Source organism: Sciurus carolinensis, chromosome 1, assembly GCF_902686445.1.
Source record: "Sciurus carolinensis chromosome 1, mSciCar1.2, whole genome shotgun sequence".
NCBI classification, from domain to species: domain Eukaryota; kingdom Metazoa; phylum Chordata; class Mammalia; order Rodentia; family Sciuridae; genus Sciurus; species Sciurus carolinensis.
Window position 1 is genome coordinate 82,519,933 of NC_062213.1, and position 22,534 is coordinate 82,542,466.

General features: G+C 36.0%; 1 protein-coding gene across 5 annotated transcripts in view; it reads left to right on the plus strand.

Annotated features, from left to right (window-relative positions):
- Window positions 1-22,534, plus strand: part of Pxdnl (peroxidasin like) — a 516,396-nt gene that overhangs the window by 490,558 nt on the left and 3,304 nt on the right. For all 5 annotated transcript variants that reach the window (XM_047523743.1, XM_047523761.1, XM_047523772.1 and 2 more), the window contains 2 exons: window positions 3,773-3,902; window positions 22,020-22,133. In XM_047523743.1, coding sequence (XP_047379699.1) covers window positions 3,773-3,902; window positions 22,020-22,133 — 244 coding nt within the window. The remainder of the gene's footprint in view (window positions 1-3,772; window positions 3,903-22,019; window positions 22,134-22,534) is intronic.

Genomic DNA, 22,534 nt, shown 5'->3' on the forward strand with positions numbered 1-22,534 from the left:
GGGTACCATTATTGTTTAGACCAGAGGACTCAGATCCCCTCAATCAATATATACAGATCACTTAGGATGAATTTCACTTTATTTTCTCTGTGTTCATCTTTTGTGTATTTCCTCTGTCCTTTATCCTCATTTTAAAAATTCCATCTTGATCACAAATTGAGCTTTCCTTTCAACTCACTGTTTAGGAATGACAATCAATTCACCTTGATAAATCTTACTATCTTTCCTTACAATTTGCTGACTTTCATGTTTTCAATACAAAAGTGAAGTATGAAACATCCATAATGTCTGTTTTTCTTTCTCTCTCTCTTTCTTTCTTCTCCTTCTCCTCTTCCTTCTTCTTGCAATAAACTTCCAAAGTAGTCATTTTTGCCTCTCTTCTCTGCCCCTACATTGTCTAAAGCACAAACCTGATCCTGTTCAAAACAACCTACTGTTGTCCATGGTTGAAAAATTATCTGTATATACTTAAGAGCTTGAGCATCTTTCTTTTTTTAAATCCTGATGTGCATCCCAGCTGAGCAATTTAACAATAATACACTGTGGGCATGTTAACAACCTCCTAGACTGCAGTATTCTCATCTGAAATGGAGAGCAAAAGTGTCTCTAAGCACTGTCAGGCAGGTTGAGTGACAGGACATGCTCTTCAGCACTGAGACTCTTACCTGGAACAGGGAAGGTGCTAAGAGCGACTTGAAACCAGAAGTGGATAAAGGCCTGGGGTTCTCTTCACATAGCTCTCCTGATACATTCCCAACTCCACCCCCAGGAAGAAGTCATCATATTTATATATTCATGAAAAACTTTTTGAAAATATCAATGATTTCAAATTTCATTCCATGTCATATTTTAGTTATTTTCTATATTTTTTTGATCAAGAATCAACCAATGGAAACTACTTTTTAAAATAAAAGAATCAATTTTTTGTTTATTTTCTAAAGTAGTATATAGTCCTTTCTAGGGACAAAAACATATTTTACTACATTTAAAATTTTTATTTTAGTATGATAAAGATACTAAGATGAGAAAATGAGATCTGCCTGCCTAACTTTTTTATTTTATTTTTTTCCGGCACTGGGGAACTCTATTACTGACCTACATCCCCAGTCCTTTTTTTTTTTTTTTTTTTTTTTTAATTTTGGTATAGGGTATCACCAAATTGCCAAACCTAACCTTGACTTTGCAATCCTTTTGCCTCAACCTCACTAGTAGCTAAGATTGCAGGTATATATCCCTACTTCATGTTTAGTCCTCATAAATTTTAAGTATTTCTTACTCATTCATTTGTCAGTGGAAATTTGAGTTGTTTCCATATCTTGGTTAATGTGACTAAAACTGCAATGAATCTGGAAGTGCAGTTTGTCTTCAAGATCCTAATTTCAATAATTTTGGTAAAATATCCAGAAGTGAGATTGTTAGAACATGCAATAATCCTTTTTTTGAAAACTTTTTGGGAACCTCTGTACAGTATTCCATAGTGGCTACACACTATCCTACATTGCCACCAAGAGTGTGTAACCCTCTCCAATGCTTTTATTTTATATTATTATCCTAACAGGTGTAAGATGATACCTCATTGTAGTTCTAGAGGACATTATGCTAAGTGAAATAAACCAGTTGCAAAAAGACAGATACTACTTGATTCCATTTTCATGAAGTGTCTAAAATAGTCCAATTCATAGAAATAAAGAGTAGAATGGTGATTTCTAGGGTTTCAGGGGAAGAAGAAATGGGGATAATTGCTCAAAAGACTTAAAGGTTCAATTATACAAGATGAATAATTTCTAGAGGTTTACTGCAATTTAGGACCTATAGAAAAAAGTATAGCATTGTGCTCTTAGAAAAACATTAAGAGTTTATATCTCATGTTAAATTCTTTTTTTATTGGTTCTTGTTAGTTTATATGACAGTGGAATCCTTTTTGCCATAATTATAAAGGCATGGAATATACTTTGTTCTACCTCTCCTTGCCCTTCCCTCTCTAGATCCCATGATACTTTCCCTCTATTGTTCTTTCTGTCACTTACCCATAGTTATTTTTTAAAATTAATTTCTTGTGGTTGTACACAATGGTGAGATTCACTCTGGTATATTCATATACACATATAAAGTCTTAATCACAAAAGTGAAGGACAAAAACCAAATGCACATGTACAAAAGAACATACAGAAATTTCTGGAGATGATGGATATATTTAGTGTCTTGATTATAGTGTCATGGGTATATACATCATCCTAATGTATGCATTAAATATGTACGGTTTTTAATATTAATTATGTCGCAATAAAGTGTAAAAATGCAGTGCTATTGACTATAAAGTACACTATTGTGCTTATTCATCCTCATGATACAGATATTTCTTGCTTGCTTAACTGGCCCATTCTTTTCCCTGAGAATGTGAGAAACCTAAAGGAAGGCCCTTTTATTCTGCATCTATCTTAGCATAATATGCACCCCACAAATAATCATAAAATTGCAAATATGACATAACTTCTGGTCTTGCCCATATCAGGTACTCCGTGTTCCCACATTTTGTACTTTAAATCTTGGCTAGGTCTTCATACATTCACCCAAGCTTCTCTATGATTAAGTTCCTTTTGATTAGACACTGAGGATTTGCAGGAGAGCGCACTATATGAATAAATGTGTCCAGTAATTTTTATTAATATTGCACAGTTTTATTAATAAATATTATCATTATTAGCACTTTACACTTGGACAAGTGTATTGATTTAAACACAGCACTAAAGCAGAAGCTGGCGTGTGGCCACTATTGATTCATGCAGGGAACACAGAGTTATCTAATGATGAAGGTGCTGCTATTTGTAACTACTGTTCTTTTTCAGTGTTTCCCTATTCTGACTTCCCTAACTGATGTAAGATCTGTAAAATGTCTCTGATTTAGAAATTGTTTTACAAGCTCATAGGATGTACTACTCTCTTTGGCAAGACATTTTCTCATTTAACAACAGAAGACATATTTCAGATAGAACAAAGTGAAATGATTTTGAAAGTCACAATGGCTTCTCAAGGATCAAGTTTAAAAAATTAGAAAAATTGAAAACCTGATACCCATATATCATATCAACTAAATGAAAGCCATAAAAACTGTTTTTAATAATATGTCATATTCATAGATGGAGGGAACTTTCATTTCTATTAATCAAAAAAATTATTTGCCTGTGATTTTTGAGAATTTCAGTTAAGCTCCCAGAAATGTCACTACTTCAAACCAAAACTTTTTGATTTTTTTTTTTTATTATCAACAGCACTAAGCTGTTTTGTGTCTGATTTAAGAACAGATTTTTGTCAGGCATAGTATCCTTATTCTTAATTTAGTTCTTGCCATGAATTTATAATAGAACAAGGAACTTTCCCACCTGGGTACTGCATAATATGTAATATTTGTCACAGCTCTTTCAAAGTGTAAAGTGAAATGAACAATTCATTAGCAAAAGACATACTTTGAGATTTAAATAATATGTCAAGTGTATATGAAATACAATATGACATTCCCTTGATTTCATAAAAATCCTTCTGTATCATTTTAGATAAACAACATAAAGCAGATGTGATACTGGATTATTGTCTTGTATGCCATTTAATTTTAATTCCAAATTCCAGTCATACCTTTTTCTTTTATGATTACATAGAACACTAATCACACTGCTTTGTGTATTCAAAATGTCCAAGGAATAAGGAATATTTGTTGATTTTTAAAAATCTTCATGCAACTTTTATTTTTCAGCATTTCATTTGTTTCTTAAACCAGGCAACAAGACGGCTTGAACATGGATGAAGATGCTACAAATGTGCTGCTTCTGGAAAAAACAAAGTTTGCCCAGGATTTCAGCAAGGTTGCAGTGGAAATTCAGAAAACCATCACAGCTCTCAGAGAGCAGGTTTGTTTTCTCCCCCAAGTAACATGTCCTTATTGTGTGGATTGGAACAACTAAACTTAAAAAATCAAAAACAAAACCAAAAACTGTCCAACATTTTCAAAGTCTTAATGCATAGATAGGGAGTCTTGTCAGAATAAGAGTTGAAATAGGGGGAGGAGGGCTTGGGGAAGCCCCTACCACAAAGATGTAGAATACCTTATACTTTCCACCTAATGTCAATGTCTTCAAGGCATATGAATTTGGGTGGTCAGGAGCCCTGTGTTCTGTGTTTCTGAATTCTTTATGAAGACATTTCTGAATAATTGAGTTTGGGTTCTCTCTATCTGTGGAAGATACAGATAATTTTCAGTGGCACAACATGTTCTTTTCTTATCCATTTTTCTTGAGTGGAGTCAAAGAAGCTTCTAAGGGATTACTGGTTTTTCTGACTTTCCTTTTCTTAAAAGTTATTGTTAAATTTCCCATACTCCCTTCCAATTTTGCTTCTTTGCTCAATCGTTTTGGTTCCTGCTTTGATTTTGTTTCCTACAAGTTGGAATGAATCAGTAGAGGGATTTGGCTAGTATTAGAAATCGGAGATGCTTTCATTCAGAAATGCAAGTCTGGTTTCTTTCAAGGGATGGCACCAAGCGTTCTGCTCCTGTATGTCCCTGTGAGGTATACCCTTTTCCTCACACTATCAAAAGCCTTGGAAACAGAAAACACCAGAGTATGGAGCAAGCCCAGGGTCTGCTCTTTGGAAGTTCTGTTCTCACTATTTGTCTTGGCAATATTTTTAATCATTCAGAACTACTGTCCACATCTGAACATTGAGGGCTATTGTGAGAACCAAATGAAGTTATATATCATAATTTCTTGTGATCATATCTATTCTTCTATGGAGATGTGTCATTGCCTACAGGGTGTGCTCCACCAACTGACTGGTGGGCTGTACCACAGTCCAAATTGGTCATTGCCCTTCTTCTGATTGTGATGCCCCACCCAATTTGAACCTAAGCATAAAGCTGAAGGAGGAGAGGCTTTGTTTCTAAGAAGACTAATGTAAAATATTGTGGAATGAATGGGGTGGTCAGGACTCTGCATCTAGAAACCCTATTTCCTATGCAGTGAGTGACTATGTCAGAGAAGAGCGAAAGTTAAATAAATGGAAGAATCCTTGGTGTTAGGCTAGAGAAGGTGAGCCTAGTAATTTCAAAATTAGTCCATCTATCATGTAGCAAACTTTTTTTCTATAAATTTATTTTATGATTTGCAAATGTAGGTAGACTTCTTAAGCAACATTTCAGTCCAGTTTGGTCTACATATTGGTGGTGATAATTTTATCTTTCATATATGAATTATGGTGACTAAAAGCATCCCAAATACTCCAAGACTTCATTAGATACCCTTTCTGAGTTCCAATAACATTCTGAGTTCATGCATATCTCTAAATAGATCAAAATTGAGTGCTAAGTCTTTAACATTCTCTTTCTTTCCACTGAAAATTTCTTAATAGTGGGGACCATTTCACTGGGGAATTCTCATTGTCTGATGCAAAGTTCATATACAAAAACAATCATTTTTTTGAGTCAGAACATAGTTAGCTCTGGATCTATCAGAAGTCCAAGGGGTGTGACAGGGTGGTCAAGGTTAGTAACGGGATTTGGAAGATGCTATGATCTCTGGTATGAGTCAGAGGATTACTGGAACCATGGCCTGGTGACACAGGTGGGAAAAGGTTACAGTAGTGCACAGTGCCTTGTGCACATTGAATGTCAGGTAGCAAATGCCCATCAGATGGGATATAAATAAACATGACATCACACCAGCAGTGAGGGACATTGACTGAAGCCAGTAATCAGCCCAGATCATCCAAAGGGAATTGAGAAAAATAAAGAGCTAAGAGTGGAAAGCAGAGATAAGCTGAGCAAATTTCCTGGGAGGCTCTCAGGTATAAATACACTGGAGCAGTGCGTGCCCAGAGGTGAATGGGAACAATGAAGAGAGACTTTCTGGGAGCAAAGGATCTTTCCAGATATAGAGAATCCTTAGGGTTTTCAACATTTGCATGTGCTACTAATTTCTCACTTACTGTATTAAGACATGAGTTTTAACAGCCCATGTTGAAAAACTGTGAAAGTAAGATGTTAGATGGAAAGGCATTTCTGACTGTGCAGCATGTGCAACTTTGTGGTTTTTCTATCACTCATCAGTATGGATACAATAAGTCCTATGAAGAATCGCCTTTAAATAATTCTTTGTTTTATGAAAAATAAGCACAGAAATAGGTTTTAATGCAAAGAAATAGGGAATTTCACAACCGTGAGGAGAACAGAGGTCAAATAGTTGCTGGATTCAGAGGGCCTCCCTAGGAAGTCCTAGAACATCTCTGAAATTTTTGCTGGCTTCTCAAACTCAGTCCTGCATAGGCATCTGCTGAAAATTGTGCTTTAGAGTCATATTAGCTTTCCCTTCTGAATTTTACATGAATGTCTCTCTTTGGTAGACTCTAACCCAGAACCCCAGAACCATACAGAAAAAGATTAGCTATGATTCACTGAAATCTATGAGCAAGGTGGATGCTTATGAAGAGAAGTTGAAAATAGAAAAGCAGGGCCTCTTTCTAGGGAAGATCGTGTGTTTCACTGTGACTTGGTGATTGGTTGGGTGTTGAGAAAGATGGAATGGGAGCTTGTAAAGATACTTACAACCGTAACGACAAAATGCTTGTTCTGATTGCCAGTTAGTTGTTTAAAATTTTATTTTTATTGGATACCTAAAAGTTGTACATATTGATGGACTATAGTGATCATTTAATACATGTATACAATATGTAATGATCAAATCAGTGTAATTAGCATTTCCATTCCTCAAATATTTATCATTTCATTCTCCTTTATTCTTGTTCTTTTAAAATAAATAATAACTTGTAAACTATAGCGATCACCTTGTGCTATAGAACACTAAAATACAGACGTTCCTTGACTTACTTGACTTACCATGGGGTTACATCCCAACAAACTCATCAGAAGTTCAAAATATCATAAATTGTAAAGGTCCAGCCTACCAAACATCATGGTTCACTGTAGAATATTTTTTCTTTCCTCTTGGAATGAGAAGACTTACTGGGAGCTGCAGCTCCCTGCCCCTGCTCAACATCATGAAGGAGGAAGATTTCATGTATGTCTATGCCAGGAAACATCAGAATTTAAAACACAAAGTACAACTTTTGAATGAATATTGTTTTCACTCAATAGTAAAGTAAACAAAAAAAAGTAAGTTGAACCTGCATAAGTCAGGGGCCATTGACATACAAATAGATAATGGAGATAGATATAGAAATTGTTAGGTTGACTACTAAAACTTATTAATCCAAATAATTAGTCCTAGAAAGAAAGGAATAAATTAGAACCATCTTAGAAAATCCAGCCCTATCACATTACTGAACATGTACATGAAGATGAATGAGAAGAAGGAACCTAAGATATTCCAGAGGCTTTAAAAAAGAGAGACAGGTAATGGTGTTACTAAAGTGACGATTATAGTAGGTGAAGCAGTTTAGTCTTAAAAGGTTGTAAAATTTGTAAGAAACTGAAAAATGTCCAGTGTGGCTGTAGGTCATCTAATCAAGAAAGGGAAAAAGGGCCTGAGATGCCTGGGTGGCAGAATATCTAAATGAGAGTCTCCTAAGACCATGTGAATGATGTTCTCCTGGGTTCCGAGTGAATGAGGAAGTTGTTAGGGGAATCTAGGAGCCAGAGTGGAGCTTGGTTTGCATTTAAAGAATGCCATTTGAAAATGTTCCTGTGAGAGATGAACCAAGAAATATAAAAATGGCCATGATAACTGCTGTTGTCATCCAGGAGTGTGATGATATAGATTACACTAGGGTGATGATCTTAGAAAAAAGAAAAATGGACACTTTTTGGAGATAGAATTGTGCAGTAGTATGAGCAGAACCTGGTTACTGAATGTGTCATTCCAACTCCACCTTGAAGCCATGCTTCTGCTCCAACTGGGGTTTTCAGGTTGAAACTCCTGAGAGTTCTCCTGTACTATGGACAGAGGAAAGTGTACTACTTATATAGGGGGAGCCCTGAGGTGGGATGGGGGGGTGCTTTCCTGAAAGAAGTTCTGGCACAATGAAAAGAGTGAATAACACTCATTTTAGAAAGGAAAACCCACCAAGATTTGAAAGAGCCGATCACCTGTGAAGATTTAAAAAGGGAGCAAGAGGGTGTTTGTGCTTATGGAATCATCTGGGATTTTCAGAATGCTATAGGAGGCAAAGATACAGGCAGGGAATGATGCTCAAAAGTAGCTGTGTTAAGTTAAACCCTAATGGTGGGGCTGGCCCATGTTTCTTTCCTGTGCTTTCATGGGCTGTATGTTGACTGTGAGAGAAGACAGTATCAGAGGACAACAGAACAAAATTAAGTTCTTCAAATGCAGTGTACTTAAATTAAATATAAATACCCTAAAGAAACTTCGATAATTAAGAAATACATGGAAATTAAATGCGATCTTACTCATAATAAATCACAAGAGAAATAAAAGTGTTTTCTGAAGTGAGTGAAAATGAACCCCAAACACAGCAAACGTGGATGTAAGCAGTTAATGCAGTGCTTATAGGGAAAAAACATTAAAGGAAACATATCTCTAATCAATAATCTACTCTTTTCCCTTAAGAAACATAAAAAGAGTGAATGAAACTGAAAACAAACAAAAAGAAGTAAATATTAAAGATTAGAGTGTGTATTAATGAAACAGAGAACAGAAACTACAGAGAAAGGCAACAGAACCCAAAGTTGGTTCTTTGATAAATTGAGATATGTCAACTAGAGTGATCAGGAGAAAATTCAGATAACTAAAATCAGGAACAGAGAAAGAAATATAACTACTGACATAATAGAAAAGAAAGAATTTTAGCACTGTATACAACTGTATATGAACAAATGGAGATCACTTAAATAAAATGCATAAACTCCAATAAAGACATGAACTACTAACGTGAATTTAAGAAGAAATAGAAAACAAAAATAGACCTAAACAGCACAGGATTGACTCAGTAAAACAGAAAAACAGACAACCATACAAAAGAAACCTAGACCCAATGAACCCAAATGGCTTCCTTGATAAATTCTTCCAGATATTTGAACAAGTCTTAGCACCAGTTCTTCACAAAATCTCCCCAACCATGGAAGAAAGGAAGACACTTTGAACTCATCCTATGAGGCTGATATTATACAAATACCCAAATCAAAGGTATCAGAAAATATCTACATACTTATACCTCTTATGAAAAATCTTTGGTAAAACACTAGTGAACTGAATTCAGTGATTTATATGAAGGGTTATGAATCCTGACTAAGAAGAATTTAGGAATGCAATACATCTGCAAATCAATTAATTCAATATACCATATCAAGAGAACAAAAGACAAAACACCTAGTTTAATAAATTTTGAAAATCATTTGATAGACTCCAATATCCTTTCAATATAAAAATAAAATAGAAGGGAACTTTCTCTACTTGGAAAATTAGATAGAGGTTATCTGAAGAAAAACACATGTAACATCAGATTTAATGATAAAATATTGAATGTTTCCTTCTGAAATCAGGAACAAGACAGAAATTTCAGTTCTTGCCACTTCTACTCAACAATGTATCATAGCTTTTAGCAATAGTAACTGGGCAAGAAAATTAAATAAAAGGCATCAAATTTAGAAAGGAAGAAGTAAAATCATCTCAAGTTGTAGGTGATATGATCTCACATCCTAAAGCATGTACTATTTTTATTTTAAAATTGAGTATTATTATAATAGTTTATTAGACCTAATAAGTCTTTCATTATTTTAAGATAAAAAGTTAATTTACAGAAGTTAATTATATTTTTTGCACTTGGAATAAGCCATCTGAAAAAGCAATTAACAGAGACATTCCATTTATAATAGCATCAAAGATAGTAAAATATTCAGGAATAAAATTAACGAAGAACTATAAATCTTTAATTATGAGACCCATAGAATATAGTGGAAAGAAATTAAATAAGGCCTAAATAAATTAAAGAACAGCCCATGTTCACTGATTGGAAAACTTCGTATTGTTAAGATGTTAATAGTCTCAAGAACCCCTGAGTGTGGAACTCCACAATCGATAGGTTGAAGTCCTAACTCCTAGTGTACTACAGAATGTGACTGCATCTGAAGATAGGACCCTTAGAAAAGGTAACTAAGTTACTGAGGCTGTTAGGGTGGGTCCTATCCCAAGTTGACTGGAAGAGGGGATAACGACACAGAACAGATTCTCAAGGTGTGCCTGCACAGAGGAAAATGTGAAAAAATGCACTGTGAGAAGACATGGTGAGAAGGTGTGCAAGTTGAGGAGAGAGACCTTAGAGGAAACTCACCTACCTGCACCTTGATCTTGGACTTCTAGACTCTGGAACTTTGAGAAAACAAATTACTCTTGTTTCAACTACCTGCTCTGTGATATATTTTCCTGTCAGTACTAGCAAATTAATACACAATTTTTTGCAGAAATGGAAAAGTGAATCCAAAATTCTTATGAGAATGCAAGGGACCTCAAAGAGCAAACTCATTTATGTCCTTAAGTTCATAGATTTTCTGTTGGTTTCTCCTGTCTCTTTTTCTCATTGCAATTGAGTTTGGAAAGTTACTGTTGATGTATCTTCATGTTAAATGATTCTTTCCTTGACCATTGTGGATGTGATGATTAATTTTACATGTCAACTTGACCGATGCATGGGATGCTCAGATATCTGATTAAACATTATTTCTGAGTGTGTCTGTGGGGGTGAGGGTTACTAGAAGAGGTTAGCATTTTAATAACCAAGTAAAGCACATGTGCCTCTCCACTATGGGTGGGCACCAACCAATCTGTCGAGGGTCTCAATAAAGTGAAAACATGCAGAAAAGGATTTGTGAGATTTCTGCCAGACTGTTTGAATTGGTGCATGGACCATGTCTTGCCCTTAATGCTTCTGGTTCTCAGGCCTTCAGACTTGCACTGGAATCCCCACAACTGACTTTGTGACTCTCAGGTCTTCAAGTCAGACTACTGACTTTCCTGGATCTCTAATTCATGAATGGCAGACTGTGGGACTTCTCAGTTTTCATAATCATGACAGCCAAATCCTTATGATAAGTCTTTTATAATAGATTGATATGTAACATATTCTATTGGTTTTGTTTCTTTAGAAAATCCTGACTTTAACATCAGGTCTACCATTGGAGCCATCAAAGGCATCCTTTATTTCTGTTATAGTGTTTTTGCAGCAATATATTTGAGGTAAGCTGAGGATATCCTCAGCTTTAGGTTTATATATTAAATAGACTAAATGCTGTTCTATGTTTAATGTTTCATGTGACTGTAGGTATATTCATTTCTCCAGCATCCTTATTTTTGTTTCCTGTGTTGACTTTGGCCTCCTTAGATATTCTTGCTCAGAGTTAGTCTGTGGCTTTCAGCTGTTTCTGCTGTCACCCATTGTTATTATAGCAGGATCCTCTGGATGTCTGGAAAAGTGTAGGGACAGGAGAATGTTATATAATTTTCTGGTTAAATCTTGGTTTCTTAGTGGACCTGTTTTTTTTTTGGGGGGGGTGTGACCTTCACAAGTGTTTCTCCAATGCTGTAACTTTCTCTCTGCCAGTTCCAATTGTCTTCCTTGTCTGGACCATTCCTAATTAATTTCATGGAAGAACTGACCTTTGGTTTCTATATTGGCTCTATGAACTGGGAAGCCTGGAAATGAATGAAGTGACTAAGAATTCCTTTCTCCTCCTGGTTCGGACAAGTTGTTAGATCTGTGCCTTCCCCTTGGTATATAGCTATTTCTTAGAGAAGGCCCTGGGCCTTTCTTTCTTTCTTTTTTTTTTAGGTCTTTGTCATTTTATTTATTTATTTATTATTTTTTAAATTTTTTACAGACTGCATTTTGATTCATTGTACACAAATGGGGTACATCATTTCAATTCTATGGTTGTTCATGATGTAGATTCATACCATTGGTGTAATCATACATGTACATAGGGTAATGATGTCTTTCTCATTACACCATTTTTCATACCCCCCTCATTTCCTTCTACATAATCTAAAGTTCCTCCATTCCTCTCTCACTCCCCACCCCCTGACCCGCATAATATATCATCCTCCACTTATTGGCGAAAACATTCGGCCTTTGGTTTTCTGGGATTGGTTTATTTCATTTAGCATAATATTCTCCAATTCCTTCCATTTATATGCAAATGCCATAATATTATTCTTTTTATGGCTGTTATTCCATTGTATAGATATACCACAGTTTCTTTATCCATTCATCTGTTGAAAGGCATCTAGGTTGGTTCTACAATCTAGCTATTGTGAATTGAGCTTCTATAAACATTGATGTGGTTGCTACCATAGTATGCTACTTTTAAGTTCATTGGGTATAAACCAAGGAGTGGGATAACTGGGTCAAAAGGTGGGTTCATTCCAAGTTTTCTAAGGATTCTCCACACTGCTTTCCAGAGTGACTGCACCAATCTGCAACTCCACCAGCAGTGTAAAAGTGTGCCTTTTCCCCCATATCCATGACATCATCTATTATTGTTTGTGTTCTTGATAATAGCCATTCTAATTGGAGTAAGATGAAATCTTAGAGTTGTTTTAATTTGGATTTCTCTAATTACTAGAGATGTTGGACACTTTTTCATATATTTATTAATTGCCTGTGTGTCTTCTGTAAAGTGTCTGTCCAGTTCCTTGGCCCATTTATTGACCGGGTTCTTTGTATTTTTGGTGCAAAGTTTTGTAAGTTCTTTACAAATTTTGGAGATAAGTACTCTATCTGAAGTGTGTGGAAAAGATTTTCTCCCACTCTGTATTTTCCCTTTTCACATTATTGATTGTATCCTTTGCTGAGAAAAAGCTTTTTAGTTTGAGTCCATCCCATTTATTGATTCTTGCTTTGATTTCTTGTGCTTTGGGAGTCTTGTTAAGGAAGTCTGATCCTAAGCCAACATGCTGAAGATTCGGGCCTACTCTTGTCTTCTATTTGGTGCAGGGTCTTTGGTCTAATTCCTAGGTCTTTGATCCATTTTGAGTTGAGTTTTTTGCAGGGTGAGAAATAGAGGTTTAATTTCACTTTACTGCATGTGGATTTCTAGTTTTGCCAGCACCATTTGTTGAACAGGCTATCTTTTCTCCACTGTATGTTTTTGGCTCTTTGTCTAGTATGAGATAAATGTATTCATGTCGGTTTGTTTCTGTGTCTTCTATTCTGTACCATTGGTCTGCCTGTCTATTTAGGTACCAATACCATGCCATTTTTGTTACTATTGCCCTGTAGTATATTTTAAGGTCTGGTATTGTGATACCTCCTGCTTCACTTTTTCTGCTCAGGATTGTTTTGGCTATTTGAGGTTTCTTATTCTTCCAGATGAAGTTCATGATTGCTTTTTCTATTTCTATGAGGAAAGTCATCGGGATTTTAATTGGAATATCTTTGAATATGTCTAGCCCCTTTGGTAGAATGGCCATTTTGGCAATATTAATACTGCCTATCCAAGAACATGGAAGATCTTTCCATCTTCTAAGGTTTTCTTCAATTTATATCTTTAGTGTTCTATACTTTTCATTGTTGAGGTCTTTCACCACTATTGTTAGATTGATTCTCAAGTTTTTTTTTTTTTTTTTTGAGGTTATTGTGAATGGAGTGGTTTTCCTAATTTCTCTTACAGAGGATTCATCACTTACGAATAGAAATACATTATATTTGTGAGCATTGATTTTATACCCTGCTACTTTGCTGAATTCATGTCTTAGTTCTAGAAGTTTTCTAGCGGAGTTTTTTGGATCCTTTAAATATAGAATCATGTCATTGGCAAATAGTGACAGCTTGAGTTCTTCTTTTCCTATTTATATCCCTTTAATTTCTTTTGTCTGTCTAATTGCTTTGGCTAGTGTTTCAAGGACAATGTTGAATAGAAATGGTGAAAGAGGACATCCCTGTCTTATTCCAGTTTTTAGAAGGAATGCTTTCAGTTTTTCTCCATTAAGAATGATGTTGACTGTGGGCTTAACATAGATAGCCTCTACAACGTTGAGGTATATTCCCACTATTCCTATTTTTTCTTGTGTTTTAAGCATGAAGGGGTGCTGTATTTTATCAAATGCTTTCTCAGCATCTATTGAAATAATCATTTGATTCTTAAATTTAAGTCTTTTGTTGAGATGAATTACATTTATAGATTTCCGGATGCATCCCTGGGATAAACTCCATTTGATCATGGTGCACTATCTTTTTAATATATTTTTGTATGTGATTTGCCAGTATTTTGTTAAGGATTTTTCCATCTATGTTCATCAGAGGTATTGGTCTAAAGTTTTCTTTCCTTGATGTTTCTTTCTCTGGTTTTGGTACCAGAGTGATGCTAGACTCATAGAATGAGTTTGGAAGGGGTCCCTCCTTTTCTATTTCCTGGAATACTTTGAAGAGTATTGGTATTACTTCTTCTTTAAAGGTCTTGTAGAATTCAACTGAGAATTCATCTGGTCCTGGGATTTTTTTGCTTGGTTGGCTTTTGATGGCTTCTATTTCAGTGCTATAATTGATCTGTTTAAATTGTGTACTTCTTCCTGATTAAGTTTGGGAAGATCATATGTTTCTAAAAAATTGTCAATGTCTTCAATATTTTCTATTTTCAAAGTAGTTTCTTATTATGTTATGTATTTCAATGGTGTCTGACATGATCTTTCTTTTTTCATCACGAATTCTAGTAATTTTAGTTTTCTCGCTCCTTCTCTTCATTAGTGTGGCTAAGGGTTTACCAATTTTGTTTACTTTTTCAAAGAACCAACTTTTTGTTTTGTGAATTTTTTGAATTGTTTCTCTTGTTTCAGGTTCATTGATTTCAGCCCTGTTTTTAATTATTTCCTGAATTCTTCTATTTTTGGTGTTGATCTGTTCTTCTTTTTTCTTGGACTTTGAGATGTAATGTTAAATCATTTAGTTGTTGACTTTTTATTTTTTTAATGTATGGGCTCAATGCAATGAACTTTCCTCTTAGTATTGCTACTTTCAGAGTGTCCCAGAGATTTTGATATGTGTGTCATTGTTCTCATTTACCTCTAAGAATTTTTGAATTTCTTCCCTGATGTCTTCTGTTATCATTGCATCATTCAGTAGCACATTATTTAGTCTCCAGGTGTATGAGTAGTTTTTGTTTGTTATTTTATCATTCATTTCTAATTGCATTCCATTATGGTATGATAGAATACAAGGTGGCATCTCTTTTTTTTTGTATTTACTAATGGTTTCTTTGTGGCATAGCATATGGTCTATTTTGGAGAAGGATCCATGAGCTACTGAGAAGAAAGTATATTCACTCAATGATGGATGAAATACTCCGTAAATGTCCATTCGGTCTATATCATTGATTGCATTATTTAGTTCTATAATTTCTTTTTTCTGTTTTTGTTTGGAGAATCTACCCAGTGGTGAGAGCAGTGTGTTAAAGCCCCCCACTATTAATGTGTTTTGGTCTATTTGATTCTTAAAATTGAGATGGGTTTGTTTGATGTACATAGATGCTCCATTGTTTGGGGCATAAATATTTAAAATCGTTAAGTCTTGCTGATTTATGCTTCCCTTAAGCAGTATGAAATGTCCTTCTTTATCCCTTCTGACTAACTTAGGTTTGAAGTCCATTTTATCTGGTATGAGGATGGAGAGCCCTGCTTTTGTACTGAGTCCATGTGCATGGTATGTTTTCCCCTATGCTTTCACCTTTAGTCTGTGGATGTCTTTTTCTATGAGATGAGTCTCTTAAAGGCAGCACATTCTTAGGTTTTTCCTTTTAATCCAATCTGTTAGTCTGTCTTTTGATTGATGAGTTTAGGCCATTAACATTCAGGGTTATTATTGTGATTTGATTTGTATTCCTGGTCATTTTGACTTATTTTTGGTCTTTAACTTGACTTGGTTTCTCCTTTGATTGGCTTTTCCTTTAGGGTAGTTCTTCCCTTTGCTGACTTGTGTTGTTGTTTATCACTTCCTCCTCATGAAATAGTTTGCTGAGAATGTTCTGTAGTGTAGGCTTTCTATTTGTAAATTCTTTTAACTTTTGTTTATTGTGGAAAGATTTTATTTCATCATCAAATCTGAAGTTTAGTTTTACTGGGTATAGGATTCCTGGTTGGCATCCATGTTCTTTCAGAGTTTGAAATATATTATTCCAGGTCCTTCTTGCTTTTAGGGTCTGGGCTGAGAAATCTGCTGATATCTGTATTGGTTTCCCCTTATACATAATCTGCCATTTTTCTCTTGCAGCCTTTAAAATTCTATCTTTATCTTGTATGTGAGGTATTTTCATTATAATGTGCCTTGGTGTGAATCTGTTGTAATTTTGTGCACCTGGTACTCTGTAAGTCTCTCGTATTTGATTTTCCATTTCATTTTTCAGGTTTGGGAAATTTTCTGATATTATTTCATCTAACAGGCTGTTCATTCCTTTGTTTTGTATCTCTGTGCCTTCCTCAATCCCAATAATTCTTAAATTTGGTCTCTTAATGATATCCCATAATTCTTGGAGGTTCCATTCATGATTTCTTAACATCTACTCAGTTTGTTCAACTTATTTTCAAGATTAAATATTTTGTCTTCATTGTCTGAGATTCTGTCTTTCATGAGATTGATTCTGTTGGTGATATTTTCTATTGAGTCTTTAATTTGGTTTACTGTATCTTTCATTTCAAGTATTTCTGTTTTTTTTTTCTTTTCAGAATCTCTATCTCTTTATTGAAGTGTTCTTTTGCTTTCTGCATTTGCTCTTTTAACTGTTTATTGGAGTGATCATTCATTGCCTGCATTTGCTCTCTTGTCTCATCTTTTGCTTCATGCACCATTTTAATCATGCAGATTCTATACTCTTTTTCTGTCATTTCTACTGCCATGCTGTCATTGGATTCTATCAAAATAGCATCTTGGTTTGTTAGGGACACTTTTCCCCCCATTTTTTTATATTGTTTCTGTATGTTTCCCTCTAGCAGCGAAGATCTGAGTTACTGAAGTTTCCCCCCTACATGCTTATTGTGACCCCACAATTTTCCATTACATCTCCTTTGAAGGGGAGACCAATATTAGCAGCATCTAATACCGAGAAAATGCAGTCCTGAACCCCATAGCCCCTATAAAGACTTTAACATTATTTTAACATTATTGTAAGAAACAAGATTAGTTTGATTATTATTTACAGTATTTCTAGTGGTGAATGAAGAGGATGGGGAAGGGTGTAGGATGTTAGTGAGTCAATAGAGATACCTGTCAAAGGGCCTCCACTCTCCGATAGGTGTCTTAAGAAGGGAGCCGCCCTTCCAATGATGGTGGCCACCCCTCAGGAATAATTCAAAATGTCTGCACCAGCCTCCAAAGAAGGTGGGGAGCCCCATTGAGGGCAAGGTGAGTCAGCACGGGGGTGGGAAGGTGGGCAGGCATGGTGTTCTTCGTCCATCTGCAGTGGGGGTGCTGGGTGGACTCAGCATCTGGCATTCATCTGTGGTGAGGGGGATCTCTGGGTGTGTTTCAAAAAAGGATGCCAGGGCAAGGAAAGAATGTTAGATCATCTCTAAGACAACCTCATGAAGTTCCTTTTAATAAAGCCTGTGAATGTGTGAGACCTCATAAGATGATTAACTCCGGCAGTTTGTCTTGTTCACATGGTTTCTCACACAGTCTGGAGTAATTTGGCAGAATTACCATTAAGTTTGTTTTACATTCTCCATAGAAACAGAACAAATAGATTCATTTATTGTAGGGAACATTCCTCAAGCTTATCTGACAGCATTCGCTGACACCGTAGTCTAAGTAAGCCAAACAGTCTGGACAGAGAAACTGAGGTAATGGTAAAGACTCGCCATGGAGTGAAGTTCTTTGCAGTTGCTGAGGCTGAGTTATGAGCTGAAGGAAGGCCTCACTCTTCAAGCATCCCAGCAAGCTGTAATGTGAGCTCACCTGTGCTGCCTTTCCTCATGCTGTGTGCTGGAGCTTACCATCCCTCCTCCCAGTGCTTTGTCTCAGACTCATTGCTGGGCAGAATTACTTAGGCCTACTTAGTTTGTTTACATTATCTCAACATATAGCTCACCTATAGGCTGGTTCTGTTATGCTTTAACAAGCCTATTAACCTGATTGGATAATGTGCCTATATATGTCTTTTACAATCCTGAGTAAAATTAGATCATGCCTTCAGAGACTGGTCTCCGATGTCTGAACTGGGGTAGACATCGATGTCCTCACCCTCAGTGGGACCCCCTAGTCTCTGAACAGCTACAATTTATTATTTACTTGATTAATATATAACACTAGCTCACTAGTGTGAATATGGAGACTGGCAACTACAGAGACTGGCAAATCCATTCTGTAGTGTGGGTCCACAGGCTGAAAACCCAGAAGAATCAGTGGTGCAGATTTGAAGGTTGTCTTCTGGAGAATTCCCTCTTGCTCAGGAAGGTAAAACATTTGTTCCTCACAGGCCTCCAACTGATTGGGTAAGGCACACTGACATTGTAAAGGGCATTCTGCTTTATCCAAAGTTCACCGATCTAAATGCTAATCCTATCTACACTCTCCAAGTTGGCACATGCATAAAGCTGTCAGTATTCCTATCACCTTATGGCTCCAATACACATTGGTCTGCTGAGTAAGCAGAATTTGGTTACCCTGTCTCTTTTAATTTATTTGTCTTCTTAGATTTTAGTATGGTGGTTTACCCTCTTATCCTGGTTCTCAAAGAAACATCATTGATTTTCAGTTTGTCCAATTTTTCTTGTAAGGATTAGAATGATGCCCCAATTGCCCCAGTTTACTTTTGACTCATTATTATGATTTAGCTATTAGGTGTTCCCCAAAAGCTCATGTGTGAGACAATGCAAGAAAGTTTAGAGGTGAAATGATTGGATTATGACAACCTTAACCTAATCAGTGTATTAATCCACTGACAGGGATTAACCAGGTATTAACTATAGGCAGGTAGAGTGTGCCTGGAGGTGATGGGTTATTGGGAATGTGTCTTTGGGATACATATTTTGTCCTTGTTGAGTGCAACTCTTTCTGCTTCCTGGTGGTCATGTTCTGAGTCACTTTCCTCCACCACACTCTTCCACTATGATGTTCTGTCATACCTCAGGCACAGGACTATCTATGGACTGAGACCTCTGAAACTGTGAGACCCAAAGATACTTTTCCTCCACTAATTGTTCTTTTCAGGGCTTTTGGTCATAGCAGTGAAAAAGCTGAATAAAGCACTCATCATATTTCTGAACACAGACAAATTTCATCACTGTTTTAAAACAGAGAGTTAAGGCGCAATGTCCCTGCAAGGTCTTGCATCTTTTAGGTGTGGTACTACAATTTTACAGGCTGTGTTCTCATGCAAAACATCTGGAGACCGATCTTTTGTGTTCTGAAAAAGCATGTTAACTTTCAAATCATGAGGCTTAGAGTGCTTTTGACTTCACAACTCAAACTTGTACACTTCAATATGTCTGTGCTTTCCATCTATTCCTTTGGGTTTTACATACAAAAGATTCTTAGCAACATGAGTGAATCAATAAGAAAATTGCAGTTTTTTCATATCCATTTTCATGAAGTTATAGACAGATACTTAAATGATTTCAGCTAGACTATCAATGAAGAAAATAGTCTAGTAATTCTTGTTGTTTTGATTGTATTTCTTCTTTTATTTTTGTTTTATCTGGCAGCCTGGCCTAGATTAAGCCATGAATTAGACAGGTTTGTGAAGCTATGATGCAGTAATATCTCCAAATCTTAGTAGTTCCTATCAAGAGGATTTATTTCTCAATCAAGTTTTATGCTTTTGGGAGTTTTACTGTGTCTGTCCTCCACAGATTTTTTTCAATTCTCACATTAAAAAACTAACCTCATCTGGTGTATGTTTTGCTTGGAGCAGAAAGAAATGAACAATGCTGGGGTAGGTGGTCAGAGCTTCTCCAGTTATGACTTATGTTAGTTCTGCTCATGTGCCAATAGCCAGGGGGAGTTACAGAGCCAAATCTGATGACATCAAGAGAGAAGTACACTTTTCCAGGGAGGGTGACCAGGAGGGGCCCACAGGGAAAGACCCACTAGAGAAGGCCACTGCATGTTATCAACAAAACACTGCAGTCTAGCACAAACTACTTCCAGGATAGGAAACTTTGGTGGCAAGATTAAGTGGACCTCAGGAACAAATGACCATTTAATAGGACGGACCAAAATTCTATCAAACATACTAGTAAATACTTAATACTTCTGTACTTGTGATTTTAATAAGTTGTAATTAGGGATTTTTAGGTGTCCATCAATGGATGAATGGATATAGAAAATGTTGTATATATACACATTCAGCCATAAAGAAAAATGAAATTATGCCATTTGCAGGAAAATGAATGTAACTGAAGAATATATTATGTTAAGTGAAATAAATAAGACTCAGAAAGTCAAGGGTCATGTTTTTTCTCCCAATACAGTCATGTTCTGATGTACTGGGGTTTATGACTTCATTACACACATTTTGGGGGGAACTCAAAACAACCCATGATAATGCAGCCACAGTACTTTGACAAGTCACTCAGTATTCTTGGGCTTGGTCTCTCCTATTTTTGAAAATTATAACATTTCCATCATTCCTAAAAACCTTGTTTAACTAAACATCTTTAATTTCTTCATACATCATTACTCTTTTGGAATTTGTTCTCTAGAATAATATCTTGGTGAATGTCACCATTATTTATGCACCTGATGAAAATGAATTTTGGAGTCATTGTGGGTTTTTTCATTTTCCTCTATCTCTCTTCTGGCCAAGTACCTCTACCTACCAAATGTCTCTTGTGACTCTCACCTTCTTCTTCTTCTCTGGATCATATTGGTCTCCTTGCCTCTTCCTCTGCTTTCAGTCACAAATCTCACTGTTGATCCTCTGTATAGTGAATATTGTGGTGTTATTTACTTTTCATTTGGGAGTCAGTTAACTTATGTCACTTTTAAGGTCTTAAGTTTCTTTTCTGCATACTCCTCAAGTCTCATTTCTCACCAACATTTGCTTGTGCTCCCCTTGTCCCCAATTCCTGAAATACTGACTTGCTTGTGGTCTTTGTTCTTAGACACATAATTTTCCCATTTGTCTGAAGTTTCTTTTCTCTGCTAGTTCTGAAATATTTGTCGCTTTTTTTGAAGCTCAAATAGTTTTTCTCATGGAAGGTATATTATAAAATTTGCTCAGGCACTGTAACAAAGTACCACAGACTAAGTGGTTTAAATAACAGAAATTGATTTCCTTACATTTCTGAAGTCTGAAATTTCAAGATCATGGTGCTGGCTGTGGGTATTTCCTCTGAGGCCTCTTTTTCAACTCACTAATGTTCTTACTGCATTTCTACATGTTGTTTCATCTATGTGCGCTCCTTGTGTCTTTTTCTTATTTTATAAGACCACTGTTGAAACTGAATTAAAGTTCCACACTTACAACTAATTTGACCTTAATTATCTCTTTATAGGCCCCATCTCTGAATAGTCACTGTAGGATTAGGACTGCACCTATGTATTTGGGGGGAACTTTTCAGAGTAGGCTCCCCCAAGCCCATACAAACCCTTATTATCTAACTGGGTTTCAGCTATTTCACTGATATTTCTACCATATCATAAGCACTTTAAAAACCTGAGTTTCTTGCTTTCATCTTTGCAACTTAATACATGTTTGTTAAATGAATGTAATTTAGGACAGCTTAGTAACACAAAAAAGATAAAATTGATTTTTGAATTAATGTTTTTATTTACTGAGATTTTTTTCCAATATGTAACTTCAATTATTTGATTTGAAATGTACTCCTTCAAATTCTAGATCCATGTTCAATAGTCTTACATGCTTAGGAAACTGTTTATTAGTTTAGCTACTGGATGATTCAAATTCATTAAGTTTTTGGGGAAAATGTTAAGAGAAATAATGTGGGCTTTGAAGTTTCTTTTGCCTTCTAGGAGTGTGCTTACAGTGTAGAGCATTTCACCTAGTCACATTATTTATCAGCTTTGTTGCTACCTACTTTAATTCCCACTTTCCTATCCTTCACTTCCTCTTTCAGATAAACAAGCTAGAGGCACGCCTAAGGCAGGCAGGATGCACAGATGATAAAGGGACACAGAGGAGAGACGGGGAGCGCTGGATGAAAGAAGACTGTATTAACTGTACCTGTGAGGTATGTGCTGCCAAAGGTTTTTCCATCATCTTCCTGCTTTACTTCTTCTGGCCAGTCAATTGAAATACACTTGAAAAATTCAAAAACAGGAAAAAAAATTCTTTTTGTGAGTAACTCAAGAATTTAAAAGAAAATATTTTGTTCAGTACAGGGAATTGAGGCCAGGGCCTTGAAAATGCTACACAAGCGCTTTACCACTGAGTTATGTTCCCAGACTGTTTAAGGCATATTTTTAGGATCGAGATACTGATGCAGGATTTTTGAGACTTCTGATTATTTATATAAATGCTATGATCTAATGAGTGATTTCCAGACAGCATATGGATCTTTTACGTTTTCACTGACAGATGGAGGGAGCAGAGTTGAGGGAAATTTAAGTCACTCGTCCGAGGACACACAAA